At 35.9% G+C, this 21320-nt stretch overlaps 1 protein-coding gene across 1 annotated transcript; it reads left to right on the top strand.

Annotated features, from left to right (window-relative positions):
• Positions 1–719: 719 nt before the first annotated feature.
• On the top strand, positions 720–17275 carry GOLT1B (golgi transport 1B). Its single transcript, XM_044678244.1, has 5 exons — positions 720–836; positions 7505–7596; positions 9921–10099; positions 11526–11607; positions 16068–17275. The coding sequence occupies exons 1-5, from the start codon at positions 812–814 to the stop codon at positions 16104–16106; spliced, it is 417 nt and encodes a 138-aa protein (XP_044534179.1). The 5' UTR covers positions 720–811; the 3' UTR covers positions 16107–17275.
• The last annotated feature ends 4045 nt before the right edge of the window (positions 17276–21320 follow it).

Genomic DNA, 21320 nt, shown 5'->3' with positions numbered 1-21320 from the left:
TTGTACATCAATAGCAGGTGGATAAAAACACAATTTTAAAGGCCTTACAAATTGCATCAGAACTCTCAAAAATGGTGCCTGACAGGAAAAAATATTCAACTTTCCCTCCCAAACAAGCTAACAGAGAACATAAAAATCTGTCCTAAGAAGCCTTCCCAGACGACTTGGATGGCCCAAAGGCACCTTCTTCCATCAATATTGCGGCTTCCCTAATCTTAGTCCAAACTGGCCCGCCTGGTCAATGAATCACTGGCCTGGCCCTCCCAGCCGCCCACAGAGAGGAAAGGATGAGGAAAGGGAGGGTACCGCGGCCCCTCAAGGCTCCGCGGTCGCTAACGGAGGGAGCCTAGCCTCGAGAGCCCAAAGCAGCGACCTCACTGCTGCCTTTTCTCATACAGGACCGCCAGCCTCCCAGCCCTGATCCAGAGGCCAGCATCTCCACCACAAACCATTAACTCACCCTCAGCGGCTCAGTAGAGCTTCCCTCCGCCGGAAGTCTTCTCCTCAGACAAACGCGCCGGCGCAGCATCATTGGCTCGACTCTTACAGCCAATCAGAAGAAGTATCCTTCCCAGATTGGTCGTAGGGGGAGGACTAAAACCTACGAAATGAAACAAGGCCCTCCGCAATTGGCTCGCTGCGGGAGCGGGTTTAGCCATCAGGAAGATGTTTTAGAATTGAGGTACCGCCGGCTGCGTGTTTCCGGAAGACGTGGCGGCTGCTGCCGAGGTTGTTCTCTCTTACATCTTCCCAGGCACTATTCGCGTTCCCCAAAGTCGCTGCTGCCACCGGCACTACGACCACCGCAGCCATGATCTCCTTAACGGATACGCAGAGTAAGCACCATCCCGGGTCCCCACTTTCCCTCTTCCTCAGGCGCACGCCCCTCCCTCTCACCCAGTCTCTGCCGCCCAACCCCGCCCCGCCTACCCCAGCCCAGTCAATGAATGAAGCCCCTATGGAGCAGGTCGATGGGGGATGCTGGGGACACGGGGCGGAGTGGGGCGCTGCTCTGGGGCTGGGCCGGATCGGGACAAGGGGGAGAAGGGGAAATGGCATCAGAAAAAGTATTCAAGGCTCGTAAGAACTGAAGACCCCACAGTCCACCCGCTCTTCTCACCTACCCTGCCGACTAAGTCCTTTGGGGTCCACAGCCGCCTTTGTTCTCCCAGGGGGCCCTGGAAAAGAAAGTTGGAGGAACTAAGGAAGGCCTTCGGGGTCTGAAAAGAAATTTTTGTGCAAAAGGGACCAGGGACTCCCACGTAGCACAAACCGTGGACTCCTTTGGGAGATGATTTTTGTTTTATTTTAAAGCACCTGCTGTTTTTGTGTCTTAGTTTCGGTTAAAATGTGCCCTGGTACTCAAGGCTTTTAAATGTGTTTGCACTTACTTTTCGGTTCTTATCACTATTCCCGTTTCTCCCCAACAGTACAACACTAGAGAGTATTCTAGGCTCTCTATTTAGTGATTTTTTAAAAAAGAAGAAAAGAAATGTTAAGCAATACACTCACTAGTTAAAGACTGTCAGTCAAATAGTGTTTACTAAGCACTTGCTATTTGTCAGATACTGTGCCACAGGTACTGGGGATACAAAGAAAGGCTAACAATCTGTGCTTCGAAGGACCTCACAATCTAATGAATCTAAAGGCGAGTATTAGTATATTATGCCCTGTGGTATGTTGTCTATTTTCATTTTTAGCATCCACTTGTCACTAAGTTCTCAAGTCTTAATGTATAACTACAGAGGAGTTATACTTAGTTGACTTTTTCTTAGCCAAACTCATGTTTTCATTCACGTGTCCAGAATATTACATATATTTAAGTAAGTGCTTTTTGATTATATAAGTCTTATTTCTTTATTTTAACTATTTTGACCCAGTTTCTTCCCGGGTAAAGTTTCTTTTCTTTCTTTGCCAATCCATGCTTTGCCTTTTCTGCCAATTTTGTCCTTTTGGGTAGACAAATCGTCAGTGTCAAATAAATGGAATTGTTTTCCTTCTTCCTTAACTACTATTTTATATGCCCAGATGGAATCTTGAAATTCTAATATTTGAGATTCAGTTCAGTGATGACATTTCTTTCATTGCAAAAATAAATAAGATTCTCTTTATACCATTAATGAATGTCATCTGGTTTTTGAGGCAGTTATATCACAATTAGTATAAGCTGTTCGAACCCCTAACCTCTTTTATTTGTGGCATAATAGCTAACATTTTTATAGAACATTTAAGTTTGGAAAGCACATTACAAATGTTATTTTATTTGTAACAGTCTTGTGAAGTAGGTGCCAGTATAATCCCCACTTTGGGAAACAAGCTTAGAGGAAAACAGTGTTTTGTTCAGGCTTAAACATATCTGAGGCAGGATCTGAACCCAGGCCTTTCTGTGCTCAAGTTCAGGGTTTCATTCATTATACCATCTTAAAGGTACATATGATATTTTCCTTCTCCTGCTTGAGACATTAAGTATGAGGATAACTAAGACTTTTCAAAATGCTTTGATAGGATAAATATGTGAAGTTTTGAAACTTGCACTTTACTCTTCATTCTCTGTGCCAGTTTTCACTGCTCCTTGGCCTGCTTCAAAGTTTGTGGTGATAATTAGCTTAAAAATACATTATTTATTCTGTCACTGGCTTTATCCATTCCATTCATGTAAAATATCTTCATTAGCGACTCCTCGTGAAATTTTGTTTTGATGTTTTAGGTGCTAAAATTGAATTGTATCCAGTTTGGTTTATATGTTAGCTGTCCACAGGACTCTTGTTGTGATGAAACTTTTTTGCCTAACATACTTACCATTTCAGGAGAAGCAATGTATTGTATTATAAATTCAAAATCAATTTTAGAAGTATTTACTATGCAAGTGACTATATACAAAATCCTGTGCTGGGCTGTGTAGAGATAGTGCCTTTCCTCAAGGTGTTTACCTTCTTTGGGGGAAATATCACAAGTGTACAAATATCTAACTACAAAATTACTTTAAGAAGAAAAGAGTGCTAATAATTGGGATGATCAGGAAAGGCCTTGTATAGGAGATAGGATGCTAGGGACTTTATAAGAAAGATGAGGGGGACCATTTGTAGAAAACACAGAAGTGGGAGATGGAATGTTAAGTACTAGAAATAGCCAGCATGCCAATTTGACTGGAACAGAATATTCAGGTAGAGTAATATGAAACAAGACTAGAATGTTAGCTGCAAACCAGATTGAGGTTGCCTTTAAATGCAACTAAAGATTTTTCCTAGAGGCAATAGGGAACTATTGAATATATAGGCATGGGGAGCAGGCATGAACCTCTCTGTGTTTAGGAATATTGATTTGGCAATTCTATGGAAAGTAGAATGAAGATGAGAGCTACCAGAATCATAGAGAACAATTTGGGAGGCTGTTGGAGCAGTACAGTTGAAAGATGATGAGGGCCTAGACTCATGGTGGTGAACCTATAATATGTGTGCCAGAAAGGGCATGCAGATCCCTCTCTGTGGGCACCAAAGCTGGCACCTGCCAGAGTTTGTTACTAGAAAGGCAGAAGGACTTGGGGGAGCTGCTCCCTTCCCCATCTCCACCATGCTGAGGACATTTTTTCACTTTATACACCCCTCTGCCCAGCCGCCCAAAGGAGTACTTCCTTCCTTCCCTGTCTTGAATAAGGGGTAGGGAGGATCTCTAGGGGGGCAGAGTGAGGCACGAGGTCTCTAGAAGGTTTGCCATCACTGGGTCTGGTTGGGTAGATATTAAGTGACTTATATAAGAGATGTAAAGAACTAATTAACAAAATTTATGAACTAACTAAATACTTTGAAGAAGAGGGAAAAGTCAAGGAATGTGCTTAGCAATGAACTTGGAGTCAAAGGACCTAGATTTGAATCCCATCTCTATTACCGTTTCCCTTTGTAACCTTAGCCAAGTCACTTCTCTGTTTGTTCATCTATAAAATGAAGGCATTGGACCAGAGATGACTGACTTCTGAGAGTCCTTCCAGCTTTAAATTATAATCCTTCTGATCCATGATTGCAAAGCCAATAAACAATAAAAGTTTTGTCTTTATAAAAATAAATATGTGATATATATAAAATTGCAAAAATTAACAGAATAGAAAGGACTCTGTACTCCTCTAAAGTTGCCTCCAAGGAAAAAAAGTTAATTTTTCAGTAACTTTTAAAAAGTAGTTAAATCATATTGCTTTCCAATACATTGAGCACCAAAAGAATAAAAGTTTTAATGGAGATCAGGACAGATAGAAGAGAAAGAGAAAACAGGATAATGCACTGATGAGTTGATTGGTAAGCGAGGGTGGACCCATTTACATATAGCACTGCTAACAGCCTATGTGCCATGTTTGCCACCTGTACCATAATTGCCTACTAGATTGTATCCTGGAATTAAGAGTTAACATTTGGCCTTGGACACTTCTACTACTTGTATGACCCTGGACAAGTCACTTAATCTCTGAAAACCTCAGTTTCCTCATCTATAAAATAGATAATAATAGCACCTACCTGCTGGGGTTGTTTTGACCTCTCAATTCCCTATACAACTCTTAAGACTAAAAGTTAAAGAACTGTTGCAAATCTACATCAATTCAGGAAGACACTTCCTCACTGGAAGTTCCTATACAATAAAATAAGATGTCTGGACCAAAAAATGTGTCATCAGCAAATAACATTTTATACTCAGATGAAAATTTTCAAAGATGTATCTCATAGCCTATTGGGAACAGATGAAATACTTTTTATCCCAGACTTTGGTTATGTAATATTAACATATTCTAATTTTTATCTCACTAACCAAATGTTTATAAAATTATGGAAAATTATATTCATGCTTGTTGACTGAATAAGAGCTTTGGAGTCAGAGGGCATGGGTTTTAGGTCCCACTCTAATGACAACCTTGTGACCATGGACTTAAGTGATTCTTAATTTCCCTGTTCTCCAATTTCCCCATTTGTAGAAGTTCGGGTTAGACTAGATGACTTCTGAGGTCCCTTCTAGATTTAGCTCTGTGGTCCTATAAACTGTTATCTTGTTATTATACATCCAAAATACAGAAGTTATAAGGAATTTTGATGCAATTTCTTTATTTTTTTCCTCCATGAAATCACTTCTAGTTCATTAAGAATGACTTATTTTTGTAAAGCTCTCATAAAAAATTTCTAATTTAATTTTTCATATTATAGTACTCATATGATGACTGTGAAAATTAGCATGAGTTACTGAAGGAGAGATAGGTAAAAAAGGTTCTGGGAAATAAAAATAAACCAATCTATGATGAAACAGATCATAAGTGAATTGCAAATCAGGTAACCTGCACAAAAATAGTACAAAATGAATCAACTTTGTTTCAACTAATTGTACATTATGAATGTAAAAAGCCAGGGGTCCTGGGTTAAATTTTAAAGCTTATCGCTGTCTTGTCAAGCTAGTTAAAGGAAATCAGTCATCTTTCTCTCACATTTACCCACTTTTTAAAAAGTTTAAATTCATACCTGAAACACATTGTGGAAATTTCATAAATTATGTAGGAATATGCTTCTTAATTTTTAATATATAACTGAAACAAAAAAATAAAGAATATAGGAAAGAAACATTGATCTATTTTAAGTACTCTTTATGGATCATAAAATTCTAATTGATCTTCATTGGAATTTGAATCTTTTATGCTAGTCACCTATGGTTTTTATTAATTCATTTGTTATAGGATGCAACAAGAAATCAGCCTAGCTTCAAAGGAGAAGGAATTCAAATAGTAAAGCGGGAATGAATTTCTTTGAAATATTCATGCTAAATGAAATTTTTGTTAGATTTTTTTGATCTTTCTTTCAAAAAGCCAAATTGAGTCAAGGCCAGTTCAATGCAGATATGTTTTGAAGCGAAAGGTTGAGCTATAATTAGAAATTATTGATAGTATTTGCTTTAAATAATGTTTCCTAGCCTAAAGGATTTACATCTGCAGCTTTTCCTCATAGGCAGGGTAGGACTAGTAATATTTCCAAATACAAGGAAACTAAAATATAGGAGGACTGGAGCTATGCATAGGTCAGAAAGAAGAGGACCCTACAAGCCAAAAAAAAAAAATTGTTACAATCTATAAAATCATTAAGTATATCAATAAGGTGAACATAACTTCAACATTAAGGTAGGAGATAACAATTTGAAACTTAGTTTTAAGACTTACAAAATCCTCAAAAGCATATGTATTGATGAGCATATATATAAGCTTAAGGGAAGCACCTATAAATTCATAGATGATAGATCTATGACAAACAATTAAAACAAATTGTTTCACTCTAATCATGGGCTTAGAGTTATAAAGTACATCAGAAATCGTCGTATTTAAGTTCCTAATTGTATAGACAAAAGAACAAGTGCCTTGAGGTTAAGTGGTCAGACAGGTAACTTTATGAGATCAACATGTAGAATCAATGACTATCGTTCTTCTTATGGATTGTTGAGTCAGCAAGCACAAATGCACTTAACCCACTATATCTAGCTGGCCTTAGATCATGCTTCATATCCCAGCCAATTATTTACCTTGACCTTCTTTTTGCCATCTTACCTGCTGCACACCACCCAGCCAATTATTTACCTTGACCTTCTTTTTGCCATCTTACCTGCTGCACACCACTTTCTTTGGATCTCCTGAAGCCAAGTCTCTACCCACTTCACTTCTTATTCTGGAAATAGCAATCTAGTATTTATTATCATTGCTTCTGAAAAGGACATGTCAATTGACTCCTCTATTGATCCACTTACTGTCCTTGTAACTTCCTAAACCCAAACACTCTTCCCTGACCATTACTTTCTTTTGTTGTCCCCCCCACTATAATTGAAGTTCCATGGCTTGCTTTTTTATTTTTATCCTTAGTACTTTGGCACAGTGTTTGGTCTATCTCAAGCACTTAATAAAAGCTTTCCATTAATTCATTCATTGATGCCACATTTAGAGAAATGAATATTGGGCTCTGCAGAGTGACCCTGTATCTTACAGAATACAAGTGAACATAAGTGTATATAAATGTAAAAAGTGAGGAAATATACATATGTATATGTAAGTATGTGTGGGAATATATGTATATGTGTGTATGCTTGTGTATGCATTATAATAATATTATTTTGTAAAACACTGTTGAATTGGATGCAAGTTGTTAAAGGAAAACAATTAAAGAAAATCATAAAATTGTTAAATGCCAAAGAGAGTTATTAAAATTAAGTTTAGAACCTATGGCTTAACAACCATAATTCTTATCTCTTTCTACTATGCTTCCTGTGTCCTAAGAAGCACTGACTCTCATAAGGAGGGGAAATTTCCATTCAAATTTCATGTTTTGAAGGAATTAACTGGAGTTAATTTATGCCATTCTTTTGCTTCTTCACTTATAAAGCTATTCTGTAATGTTTGAGAGCCTGTTTTCTAGCATAACAACCACAGAAAAACACCAATGAGTTTTGTAAATTAAGATTTTTATTCCTTACTACCTTAACCCTATAATTTTTATTACAGAAATTGGAATGGGATTAACAGGATTTGGCGTATTTTTCCTATTTTTTGGAATGATTCTCTTTTTCGACAAAGCACTACTGGCTATTGGAAATGTGAGTTTTAAAAATATATTTTAACTAATATATTTTAACCAAATTCATAAATAATTTTAATAGCACATGGAATAGAATTATTTTATGAAGCTTTGGGCAAAGAATTCACTATTATTATGTTAAAAACTGTAGATTGAGGTTTCTCAATCAGGAATAAGGTTCACGAGTTTTAATTATTAATGTGAAAGTTGATGAGATTGTCTAGGTCCAGAACTATCTTTAATTTAAAGTGTTTAATTAGTGGCTAAATGATGACTAAAGATTTTTCCAACTGATCATATTTGTTTATCTGAAAGCAACAGATTAGACTATATAACCTCTGAATGGCCCAAATTTCAGTGATTCATTGAAGATATTTTGATCTCAGTCTAACAATAAGCATTTCACATTTTCTTCTTTGATATAAAATAAATAAGGTGCTTAAGTTTTTCAATGCACCTATTCCTACAATAACACTCATTACATATATAACTTATACTGACTAAACATTTTTGCTATCATTTGGATGGAGTAGAAGAAACCCCAAAGGACAAATTCCTGATAACTACTCATTATAAGGCGGTGAGGAGGAAAAGTAATAGAAAGTCACAGGCACCCTAAAATTTTTAAAGCTAAACATTAATAAAATATGAACACTAAATATGATCTCTATTGAATCAGAGGAAGGAAAAGGTAAAAGTAGTTAAAAGCTATTTTTTGTTCATTTTGTTTGTCTTTTAATTAAGGGATGTTCACAGGTCTAGTAATTGATTTAGTATTTGAATAGTGGTGACAGTCATGATGTTTAATGTACATTTTTATGAATTTTTTTCCCAAAAGAAACTCACATTTTGGCAATTAACATAAATTAATATATAGATAACATACTTCTATTAAGAAAAATGCTTTTAGAAAACAGACCTGTTTCAAATTTCTGACAGACAATGTGGACTGGGAAGGTAAAAGCAAGTAATTCTTCCCACAGCCATTTGTCTGTTCTTTAACTCTATATTTTTTAACATGTGCACAAAAAGGTATATAACTAGTTTGTTTCTGCTGCCTCCACATTCTCTGAATTTAACAAACCTTAAAATGCCCTATACACGTTAGTTAGTATTAATAATCCTCTTCATGGAAGAGAGCTAATCAAACCATACCTAAAAAAGTAACTTCTTCTGCAGCATAACTGCCAAGCTTCCAAGAATCCACAGCCTCAGCTTATTACACTTTTCAGTAGTTCTATCAAGTTTGTCCTCATATCAAGTCTAAATGTACCTCTTTGAAACTTACAAACATTGTTCCTACTTCTGCCCATTAAACAGCAATTCTAATACCTTTTCAAAGTGAAATCCCTCATATATATTTGAAGAGAGCCATTCCCCCTCTCTCTCTCCCCAAGTCATTTCTTCTTTAGACTAAATATTTTCAGATAGTCTTCAGAAGCCTATACAGCCTGAACTTAAGTTCCCTCACCATCTTAGTGACCCCTCTCTTAGCTCTTCTCCAGTTTATTAATGCCATTCCTAGATTGTGGTGCCCAGAACAGAACACAGGAGTCAGAGGACCCGGGTTCAAATCTCTCCTCTGCTGCTTACTACTTCCATGAACTTGGGCAAGTCACTTAAACTCTATTTCTCAGTTTTATCTTGAAGATGGAATGGATTATTTTTGAGGTCCCTTTAAGCTCTCAGTCTATGTTCTATGCATGCAGTGAATATAATGCTCCAGATGTGGCTGGCTAGTGCAGAAAAGGAGGACTCTCACCTCCTTATTCTTGGAAACTGGGTGTCTCTTAAAACCCAATATCATAAAGTTTGGGGCTACATATCACATCTTTGACTTAAGCTACTCCATCTCCTGGCTGTAAATTTTTACTGACTATCCTCTAGTCCTGGAATTCTTTCCATATTTCTGACTACTGGCTTCCCTGGCATTCTTCATATCTCCTCTTCTACCAAAAGCCTTTCCAAAACCTTTTATGGCTTTGTTGATTATCTCCAGTTTATTCTGTCTACATCTTGTTTTACGTTGCTGCTTGTTGTCTCCCCATTAGATTGTGAGCTCTTTGAGAGCAGGGACTATCCTTACCTTTCTTTGTATCCCTGGCACTTAGTGCAGTGCCTGTCCCAAATGTTTAATGAATGCTTCTTGACTTGACTTAGCAACTTTTCATAGATTTCATGGTCATTGATCATATTATCCTCTCATATCCAGAGGAAGCCCAGCAACTTCCTCTTAAAATAAAAGGATATTTTACAGGTTCCACTTCCATAAGCCTATTTATTTTTGTGCACTGCAGTAAAATACTTTTCTTTATCCTAAGGTTAATTTTCTTTGTCTTCCAGGTATTATTTGTGGCTGGATTGGCTTTTGTAATTGGTTTGGAAAGAACATTTAGATTCTTCTTCCAGAAACACAAAGTTAAAGCTACAGGGTTTTTCCTGGGTGGTGTATTTGTAGTTCTTGTTGGTTGGCCTTTGATAGGCATGATCCTTGAAATTTATGGATTCTTTCTTCTATTCAGGTAAGACAATCACCTAAGTGGGGTTTGGTTTATATTATTTATGAGTATTGTTTCCATTTCTACAAATGGAAATTCTGCAAATTTCCATTTCAGTCAAAAATAAAAACTTTTATCAGAATATCAAATACCAAATGTGCTAATTATCTAAAAATGAAGAAATATGGGTAATGAGTAATTTCACAGAACTTTTAATAAAGTAAAAAATCTTTTCAAATGTGCCTCTATTTTTAATAGATTAAAGAATCTTATTTCTTAATTTCATACTTTTTTCCATTTAAAGGATATGTTCTACATATAGATGATAATTTTTCAACATAATCATACTTGACAATCACTGCCACTTTTTGACTACATTTCTGGTAACAGACTTTTTAATCAGGTGATATTTTGTAAGTGCAAATGATGTGTGAATAAGCAATAGTGTCCTGTTTATAAAAAGTCCCAGTTAAGTTACTAAACACCTGAAGCCATGATTATATCAAGACTGAAAGAATGCATGTAAAGTCCTAGATATAGTTATTTGTTTCAGAAAAGTTATTGTCTTTATCTACCATTATAAGCTGGATTGAAGATGATTCAATAGAAAAAATACTGTTTCCTTTATTGAAAAACTTAGAGGTATTGGATTCTAACAGTATTTTCAAAAGTTCTCAGGGTGTTCTATCAATTGTACTTCCTTGATTTGTGGTATAGCACTGTAGACTTGAGGCATTTACTTGACTGTTTACATTAATAAGTATTAGAATTTAAAATCTGATTTTGCATTTGCAATAAACCACTTAAATTTAATGCGACTTGTGAAGGATTGTGATTTTATTTTGTGTTTAAATATATTTTTTCAGAGCATAAACAACTTCTAAAATAAAACTTAAAAATTACTACCTACCTTCTACTTATTTAGGTAGAACTACCTTGACAAGATTTAATTTCTAAAAAGTTCATTATCACTTTTTCCCTTAAATCTAAAATTGAATTCTATCTGAAAACAATTATCAAAAATTGTTTTTATACATGTAATTGAAAAAATTTTTAATTAAAAGGCACAGGTGGACCTTGAAAATCTCATTAGTTATACTTTGTATAGAAAGGTCATATCTTGGATTCATTATTTAGGCCATAGCATATTAATTCTATCAGTATCTCACCGATAGCATATATGTTTTCTGGACAACTGACCAGAGCTTGAATTCTAATTTAAAGCCATGGAAGGGAAAGTCCATTTAGCCCATATGGCTATCAATCCATATCTCTAACCTCATTATACTAGTGCCTTCTCACTTTTTCATTATTTCCAATTTTCTTCACTAACATGCCAATCTCAAAAAAACATAATATTGAATAATTTTACTCTAATTTAATTTCAAATTGTAAAGTTACTAATTTTTGGTGTTCTGAATGTCAATTTATCATTATTATTCATTTTTAGGGGATTCTTTCCTGTGGTGGTTGGCTTTATTAGAAGAGTGCCAGTCCTTGGATCCCTCTTGAATTTACCAGGAATAAGATCAGTATGTTATCATTTATTATGATACCTTCTTAAAAGTAAAAAGATGTTGAATACTTCTTAAAAATATAATTACTAGTAATAAAATAACAAGTATATATATGAAGATGATTGTGATAATAAATAATTAGGCCATTTTGAGTATAGCTTTTGCATCTTCTAGGTTTAATACCTTGTAATATAATCAGCAACAAAAACTAGGAAAGTGGGAAATTTGATACTAGGTTTCATTGCATCTGTTTTTCAGATCTCTCTCTAAATTGTATTTAATTCTATTTCTATTGCTGGGTCACCTTTCCCATAGACAGTTTAAGGCACTGCACAATTAACTTTTATATATGAGCTGCACTTTTTAAAACTAGATGAGGGGAGATTGTGTATAAGGAAAAGTGATCAGTCCTACTTTTAGTTTTTAACTGGCAATCATATATGCAGTCTAAGTTGCTTTCCTAGTGAAATCATGGAACCAGCATTGGGTAGGAATTGAATTTCTATTCCATCTGACCCCTTTCCTTCAACAAATGGGCATCTACCTCCACACCTCTAAGGATATGGAACACATTATTACCTCTTGAGATGGCCTTTTCAGGGAGTAACTCCCATCTGCCCTACTCCCCCTAGTAACAAAAAGAATAATTTTTTAAAAATCCCTATTATAGCTGCAAGTGTTTTCCCCTTTGGGTGACACTGTTAACTAATGTGGTTTTAGGACGTCTCATTGGGAGTCAGCATGGTGTCTCTGCTGCTAGCTAGCTAGGTAATGGTGGACAAGTCACTTCACCTTGATGGGCAACCGTTTCCTCATCTATAAAGTGAGAAGTTTTAGATAGTGATCTTGTAGGGTTTTCCCTGCTTTCATTGCATTAGGTATTTACTTTGTGTCACCTTTGGAGATTCTAAAAGGCCCTCTTCCCTGGGAGCTTACAGTTGAATGGAGGAATAAATCCCACAAATTGAATCTTTACTCTTTTTTTTCTGAACCTGTTATTTTAGTGGAGCAGTGAGTGGTGACCTCTTAGAAAAGAGGCTTCCCCTACAAATATGGATTGGCTTTTGTTCTGACATTTGTATATATAGTCTTAGAGAGTCGAATGGAACAATGAGAAGTTAATTTACTTGCCTGGGGTCACTCAGACTATTTCAGAGGTTCTCGTCAAGCTCAGATCTCATTTATTCCATCGTCAGCTCTAATGACAGGGAAAGGTTAGCAGCATTATGCTACCTCTTACAAAGTAGATAGAAGTCTGAGTAGTGTAACAGGTTCAAGAAAGGAAGAATCATCTAGCTGGGAGTAATCAGGGAAGGCTTTGTTGGAACAGGTGTTAGCTTAATTGGTCCTTGAAGTTAGAATGAGAGCCAGGTTTTGGAGGTCAGATAAATTCAGATTTGAATATATTAAAAGGGAAACATCAGTGGAACTTAACACGGGGAGAGCTTTCCAAGAGATATGTGATAATATAAGACTGCATCTAGGGTATAGAATGAAGTTAGAAATATAGATTTCAGGGGCATCTGCATAGAAATGATCATTGAAACCAGTCAATCAGCAAACATAAGTTCTTCCTATATCCCAGCCATGCTAAGTGTTTAGATTACAAAGGAAGGTAAAACCATAGCCTGTGCCCTTAAGTAGCTCACATTCTAAAGGTTTCAATGTGCAATTAGCAATTCCATAGAAGTATATACCATCTAAATGGAAGATAATCCCAGAGGCAAGATCCTGGACTCCAGGGAAGGAGACTGGGTAGCAGAATGGATAGTTTGGGAAAAGTTTCCTATAGGAAAGGAAATTTGAACTAAATCTTAAAGGAATCCAGTGAAGCCAAACCACCAGAGGAGATGAACTTTTCAAGGCAAAACTCTTACTAAGAACCAAAAAAATTGGCACCGGTAGAAATGTGAAGAATACTCTCACTTAATAGCTATATTAAATAGCACTTTAAGGTTTGCAAAACACTATGCATGTGATCTCATTTGATCCTCATAGCAACTCAGTGAGACACATGCTATTATTATCTGAAATATGCAGGTAAGAAAAAATAAGGCTGGGAAAAGTTTAAGTAACTTACCTAAGGTTATATAGCTAGCTAATAAGCATCCTGAAGCAGGATTTGAATTCAGGTCTTCTTTACTCTGAGCCCAGTACCCTTGCTCAATGTGCTACCAAAAGAAGTATCTAAGACTATCTCCATAAAGCACTAACAAGATTCTTTTTTTTTTTTTTTTAAACCCTTAACTTCTGTGTATTGGCTCCTAGGCAGAAGAGTGGTAAGGGTTAGGCAATGGGGATCAAGTGACTTGCCCAGAGTCACACAGCTGGGAAGTATCTGAGGTCAGATTTGAACCTAGGACCTCCCGTCTCTAGGCCTGACTCTCAATCCACTGAGCTACACAGCTGCCCCCACTAACAAGATTCTGGAATGAACAAGTTGTTGGGTTTTTTTAGGTGATTTTACTAAATAAAGCAATATACTTTCTGCTCATATAAATAAAGTCTCAGTTCCTGAAAAGGGAGGGCCGGGACTAATTTGGGTTATTAGGAGCATAGTTCCGAGGTTTCAACCAAGCAGATCCTTAAAATGCTTATTTTTTTCAATTGACCATTAATATTTTTTTCCTGTGGATGCAAAAAGTACTATGAATGTATAAATAGGGACCTATTTGTGCCTATCCTAATGACTTTTTAGTATTCTGTCAACTCCAGAATTAGGGCCAGTTTGCCCTGAGGTTCTGCTGGCTACTATATCCTTGCAACTTAAAATAGGCAAGATAAATTAGAACTCAATGGTATGGATTCTCTTGTCTCTAGTCCTGGCTCAGGTTAGAACCTAGGCAATCCCTTTTTTGAGGCCTCTTCAATCCCTTTAGGTCTAGTTGCTCAATGCTGAGCAGCAAAGTCAGAGTTGTCCTGGAAGCAGTTAAAAGCCTCTATGCTCAGCCTACCTCATTTCTGTTTCCAGAAATCTTTTTAAAGCCACAACCCTTGGGCCGGGACTTGGGGACTTAAATTTCTTCAAGTATACAGTCACTTTAACGGAAATCCAAATAAGAATTCTTATTGTCATAGAACTCTACAAAGCAGCTTTCAAATTATTCACCTCAATCCTTAAATTTTATTATTATATAATCTCAGGCTGTTTTGATGCCCTCATTTTATAGATGAGGAAACTTAATCCCAAAGACGTAAAGTGATTTACCCCAGATTACACAGAAATTAAGTAGGAGAATTAAGAATTTGAAATCTGGCTTTAATACCAGTACTCTTACGTGCTGATCAATGTTTAATCCTAAAAATATTCATTCAGCTTCCAAACACTTTTGCCAATATTATATAAACTCAAGGCCATTTTCTTTGAATTTTACCACAGTTTTAGTTAAGCATATTTCATAAAATAAAAGTTGTCTTTATATCTTTGTTATAAGAATTCTATAGTGTTAGTCTGACTAGAAGCATAATTGCTCTGGACCTGTACTTTCATTGACCTAAAGAACTTCCAGTGAGGAAACTCCCTCTACCAATATCAATCAGTCATAGATTAAATAAAAGATTAAATGACCTACCCAGTATCACATAGCTGATGTGTGCTGAGAGGCAGTTCTAGTTCAACCTAGGTGTTCCTTTACTCCAAAATCAGCTCTATTCATTGCATCATATGTATTTAATTCCTGTTATCATTGCATTTTGTTGAAATAAAAATTTAGTGAATAGAGAATTATAGTATGCCTGTTTAGAATTATTTAAACTTAAAACATCTGCATTAATTACAGTGTTCTAAGGTGGGAGCTAACCATCTGAGTACCCTTTCTAGAGTATTGAAGAAAAGTAAACTACTTGATATATTTAAATGTAAATATCTTTATTTTTAAAATTAAATGCAGAATTTTGTCATATAAATCTATAACTTTTGCTTGCATCAAGTCTGTTTTTAACATTGTTGTCAAACATTCTTAGTCTAAGGTATGGAAAATACAGTTTTAGTTAAATTTCTAATCAGTAGTTGATCTTCACTATTGATCGATCTTAATGGAGTTAAATCTGTTTGTTCAAAGACTACATAGGCTCAGAAGAGAATCCACACTAATGGTCAGTTGAAACCTCTTACTGGGTTTATTAATGCATGAATGGCTCATATTTTAGCTTTTTTTGCTTTTTTTTCTCTTTTGTTTAAGCTAATAGTGATACCCTCATTTTTCAATTTTATTTATTCATTGTATTACATTTTCATGTTGCACCTCCAAATTTCAATGCAGAACATGTCATGCTAACACACTATTGTAAGAAATTTCTTTTGCAACCTTTAAAAATGTCAGAAGACCTCAGTGAATATAATTTAATCCGTTTTTATTAGTCATTCCTTGGATTTCCTAAGTATCTTTCTGAGTTTGTGTTTTAAATAAACATATATGAAGTTTATAGACACCATGTGCTTTTATTAATTGCCTTCTTTGTCTTCTTCCCTACAGCTTGTAGATAAAGTTGGAGAAAGCAACAATATGGTATAACAGCAAGTGGACTAAAGATTACGTTAAAATTGCATTATTTACAAAAGCCCCTTTGAAGAATATTCAGCACAAAATTAAATTACACAAAATGGCTTATAACACCTTTTACATAAGTTTATAACTTGTAATCTATGAAGTACCTACAGTGATTAGCAATGAAGCAATGAAAAGGTGCTTGATTCCAAGACAAGTGACTAAGAATTCAGCAAGTGAACTGAAAAAGGGGAATGCCATGTTACAATCTATGTTGAAACTGTTGAGAGCTATTTTTATTGTTGTTGTTTTTTTCACAATGTGCTAAATACAGCCATCCCTATAGAACTGTGGTGCCTGATCTCTGCTCCTTATTTTAAAGGTGCAGGAGAACTACCAGGCATTTGGTTTTTTAAGAAGTGCTCATTGCAATGGCAAAAACATTTCCTGTTGTTTAACAAGAATTGTAGCTCCAAAAGTGATGCATGAGTTAGGTTGGATTATGTCATTTTAATGTATTAAAAACAAAGGAAAATCCAAACAACTTTGTTGTATGAATCAAACTCTTTTGTTGTTTGTAAATACATAGTTTAAATAAAACTTTTGCTGTTCTTAGGAAACAAAGCCAGACGTAAATGCTAACTGGATTTACCTTCTGTGCTAGAATATGCAAAGGTCACTGATTTTTTAACTTGGATCCTAAATTATAGGTGACTAAAGCTTTCTTTAGTCAGTAGAGTACTTTGGATATACTACACTCCACGCCTTGGGGGATTTCCTCTCCAAGATACATGCATGTATAATTACATGTGAGCAGAAAAAGACATACCCTTTGTCCACTAAGTAACCTGTCACATATCTTGTCTCATGGGATAGTCTTTTATTTAAGATACTACATGATGCTAACTCATATTTTTCTTATTCAAAATATAGTTTGTTTTGGAAGTTTGAAAGGGCTGTCTAGCATGATGGTAGTTTCCTTAGGGAGACAGAAAACCCTACAAGCTTCAGATCTTATTTTGCTATTGTTCATAAAAGTAAAACTCCCTAAATAGTTGACTGTTGTTTACCTTGAGACATGTGAAGTGTTGAAAAATGGAAACTTCTGATTGTATCTTAAAGGGCTATTCATATAAACTGAAATGTTTTTTCTTATTTAAACATGTCTTGTGTTTGATATGAAGATTTTCCTCAAAAGGGTCACCTGAAAAAATACTTGAGTGATATAAGCAGGTTATTCTTGAATATTTAGTGACTAGATTCTTTCAAAGTTAAGAGAGCTAGGAAAAATTTATTACTTCTGTTTTACCATCACCATTTACTATATGATAAGAAATTAAATTTTCTTTTTTACTAGTCTTCCCTGATTGACATACTTTTTTAAGAATGTAGAAACATTTGAAACACATTTTTTTAACAACCTCAGTACTACTTGTTCTACTACTTGTGATCACATTCACTTTTTTTTTTTTTACATTTTGCAATGCTTCTTGATCCAAAAAAATCATAATTGGAGAAATTGGTTTTTGTTTTTAAAATGATGTGTTACTTCTGTTACATCTCAAGTTTATTCTGTTGGAAGAGTTGACACTGAGAAAAAAGGGGGTGGGAAGGACTCCCAACCTCATTCAAAACAGAAGAAAAAGATTTAAGTGTACAGTGAAAAAATGGTTCTGTCTTGTACAATCAAGGCAGAGGCATTTGATGCATGACATAACTCATGAAGCTGATAAGACATTTTAAAATGGAGACTCCTACCTCAACAGCTGTCAGAATCTTAAAAGATTTGGTTTTTTATGTCTGTGTAATTTTCAAATAGTGTTATCCATTGGAGAATGTAAAAAATATACTTTAGGTTCTGAGTGTTCTAGGCCTTTGTTCTACCTATTTTTTAACAGATGATCATTACTTTAAGTAGATTGTGAAACCTGCCTTTTTTAAAAGCAAGAACAAAATCTACTTAAACAAATAGCTGCATTGTAATTGGTATGACTCCTTTATAGATGTGAATTTCTATCAACTTATTTCTTGCACTGTGATAAATACTCCTTTCCCAAGAACCTTCTTTTAGTAAATAATGTTGGGCAGAAACTTGGAAGAGATCTAACTGACCTCTCAGTTAAAAAAATTGAGAGGTGGTGCAATTTTCAGTTTAAGTGAGTCCACTGTTAAGATCAGTCTTGATGTCCAAGCTGCTTGGAAGCATTGTATATTTTATAATGTACCGCTCTTCTGACAGAAAGCAATGTAAATACCACTGTCTCTTAAGTTAGCTTTCTGTCTTTGCTACTAAAGTGTAATTTGATTTCTATAGAGGTGGAGAAAAAGGTCAAATGCTACCTAGCCTTAAGTGTTTCTGACATTGCTCAAGTGTATTTTCTGTAACAGAAACATAATTGGAATGTTTTTCTTTCCCCAAATAAATTGTAATTCTTAAAATATTGCTGCTTTAAAAGTCTCACAAACAGGTTATATGATCTAAGCAATTGAATAATGTAAATACACTTGTCTTACCTCTCAATAAAAAGATACTTTTGTATTAATTGGTGGTCAAGTGTATCTTTATCCTAAAATTCAGAAACTAAAGGCAAGCATGATAAAATAAACCACCTCGCTTTTTAATGCACTTTATAATGTGCTTTTTACAAATTTTATCATGTACTTAGTACTTCTTTAAAATACTTAGCATAATGCATTTAATAAATTATGATATTCATGTAAAGTAAATATTTTAAAGAAACATGAATTTTGTGTACAAAGCACTTGTATCCCAAGGGAAATTTACTTGATTTATTAGGTCATCCTACTGTTGGATAGCTTCAAAGACCAATAACCTTCATTCTCCTTTATAACATTGTATATTTTGAATTCTATTGAAAAAGTACCACTTTGAGGTACATAATAGTCAGATAAAAAAGTAACTAAAAAAAGTAAGTTTAGCTTACTTCCCTTTCTTTTCAGGCAAATGTTCTTAATTGAGTAATTTCCCTCAGTCTTGAAACTATAATTTTAAAGGAATTTTGCAGAATGAAAAATGATACTTGACCAAAAACTGTAGTAAATTTCCAATATGTAATGTTTGTAGCAACTATGTGCTTTCTGAGAACTAAATAGATTTATTTTCAGGTAGGGGTAAAGTAATTTGAGCCTGCTACTGCTCTGTTGACAAATCATCTCACCTTCCTGGGTCTCAATTTTCCCAGCTGTCAAATGAAAGTTCTGACCTGATTATCTCTAGCTCTAATGGACCCTGTTTGGTGTACTATGCATCTAGGAGTTTACTGAAGGCAGCCATTGCAGCTTGTAGTGGTTGCTACACACAGTTGCAAAACAGATAAAAGAGGAATTTGGAAACTATTAAAGGGGACTTAAAGTACTTTTTTTTTCCGATGCAGCCTGTCTCACAATTCAAGATGCTATTGATAAATATGTTTCTGCTGGTAGGAATAAGGTTAAATAATGGACTACTTCTGTTACACTCCCATGATCATGAACTCTGATCCTTACCTGATTTCATTCCACTAACTCTCTCTCTCTGTCTTGTACCCTTGATCTCTATCCCTAGACCTTTCATTTCTTTTCTAGCCCTGCACTGACTGCACTTTTCTCCTTTTCCCATCTTGACTCCTTGGTGAAGCAATTCAACTCTGTACTGTGCTGTGCCTCCTCATTGTCTTACTGATCTTACCCTCCCAAACCTCAGCCTTGAATTACTTCCATCATTTGTTTGCCTGCCTTCTTACTCACATGAACAAAACTGGAGAAGATCACGAAACCAGAATGACTGGGTTCAGCACAGGTTTATTTCGTAATTTCTACCAAGTCCATATTGCAGCAAGACAATCTGTATACCTTCCTAACTTGATCTACTTGGATTGTATAGGGTATTCAAGGAAGACTAGCTCTTCTGGTGTGAGGGCTTGCTGATCCCTTTTCAGGGCTGCTCATCCCCCTTTGGTGTCCACCTATTATTGCTCAACTCACCTGTGGCTACAAAGATATGTATGTGCAACAGCCACACCCCAGCAAAACAGCCTTCACACATGGGTTGAGCCAGGTTGAGAGTAATCAACAATCCTCAAACCAGTTGATGAGTTGGAGGATGTCTACCCCAAGCATATAAAGACTTCCCCTGGGAGAACGAGCAGATGAGAACAATTTGTTCTAAGAACCATGATGGCGGCTGTAGCTGATGCTATGGAGCACTTAGAGTTTGGTCAGACATCAAAGATACCAACGTCATCCATGCATCCTGGGCCATCATTAAGTGTCCTGACTTGCCTTGCCGCTGGATTTGGATGACTGGAAGAGAGAGTGAAGCAGATGGCTGGGCAACTCTTGTCTCACTTAAATTCAATTCATTCCCAAATCAAGACATCACTCTTGAGGTCATTGGTCCTCTTCAAAAAATGAAGGAGGAACAACCACTTGACCTACTATTTCACCACAGTGAGCTTTTCCAAATTCTTATCTTTCCTCAAAATTCCCATAACTTCCCTTCCCCAACCCTTTCAGCTGAGATCATTCCCTCATATTTCACTGAAAAAAAACCAAACATGCTATTTGCCAAGAACAAGGTCTCCTCCTCATCTCACTTCACTCATGCATTTACCCATATCCTGCATGGAGAGGTGGCCCATCTGCTTGCTAAGGCCTCCCTGCCTTTATAAGTGATCACATTCAATCCAGCCTTCTCTAGTATTAGTCCTTCTGTCATTCCCTCTTTCTCAAATCTATTTCTTCCTCTGTGCCTTACTGCCTACAAATATATTTACGTCCCTTCCCCTCACCCCAACACAATCCTAAAAAAACAAACTAACAAAAAAACCCGACCTGTTCATTCTCAGTAGCTATTATCCCATACCTCTTTTGCCTTTTGGGGCTATATTGAGAAGGCCATCTACCACTATTTACAATCCTACAATCAATCAGTACTACTTCACTTCCTCTCTCCTTAACTCTTTACAGTCTGGCATTTACCTCATTATTCAACTGAAACTGGTCTTCAACATTACCCGTGATCTTAATTGCCAGGTCTAAGGACCTTTCTCTCTGCATCCTTATTGACCTCTCTACAGTCTTTGACCCTGTTGATCATCATCTTCTCCATGATACTTTCTTCTCTAGATTTTCCCAATACTATTATTTCCTAGTTCTCCCACCTATCATTTCATTCTCCTTTGACTGGATCTTCATCCAAGTCAAACCTGCTAATCATGTATTTGTCCCAAGGCTCTGCCC

This window comes from Gracilinanus agilis, chromosome 5 (assembly GCF_016433145.1).
Source record: "Gracilinanus agilis isolate LMUSP501 chromosome 5, AgileGrace, whole genome shotgun sequence".
NCBI classification, from domain to species: Eukaryota; Metazoa; Chordata; class Mammalia; order Didelphimorphia; family Didelphidae; genus Gracilinanus; species Gracilinanus agilis.
Note: the sequence above shows the minus strand (reverse complement) of the source record. Positions and strands in the feature narration are given on the sequence as shown.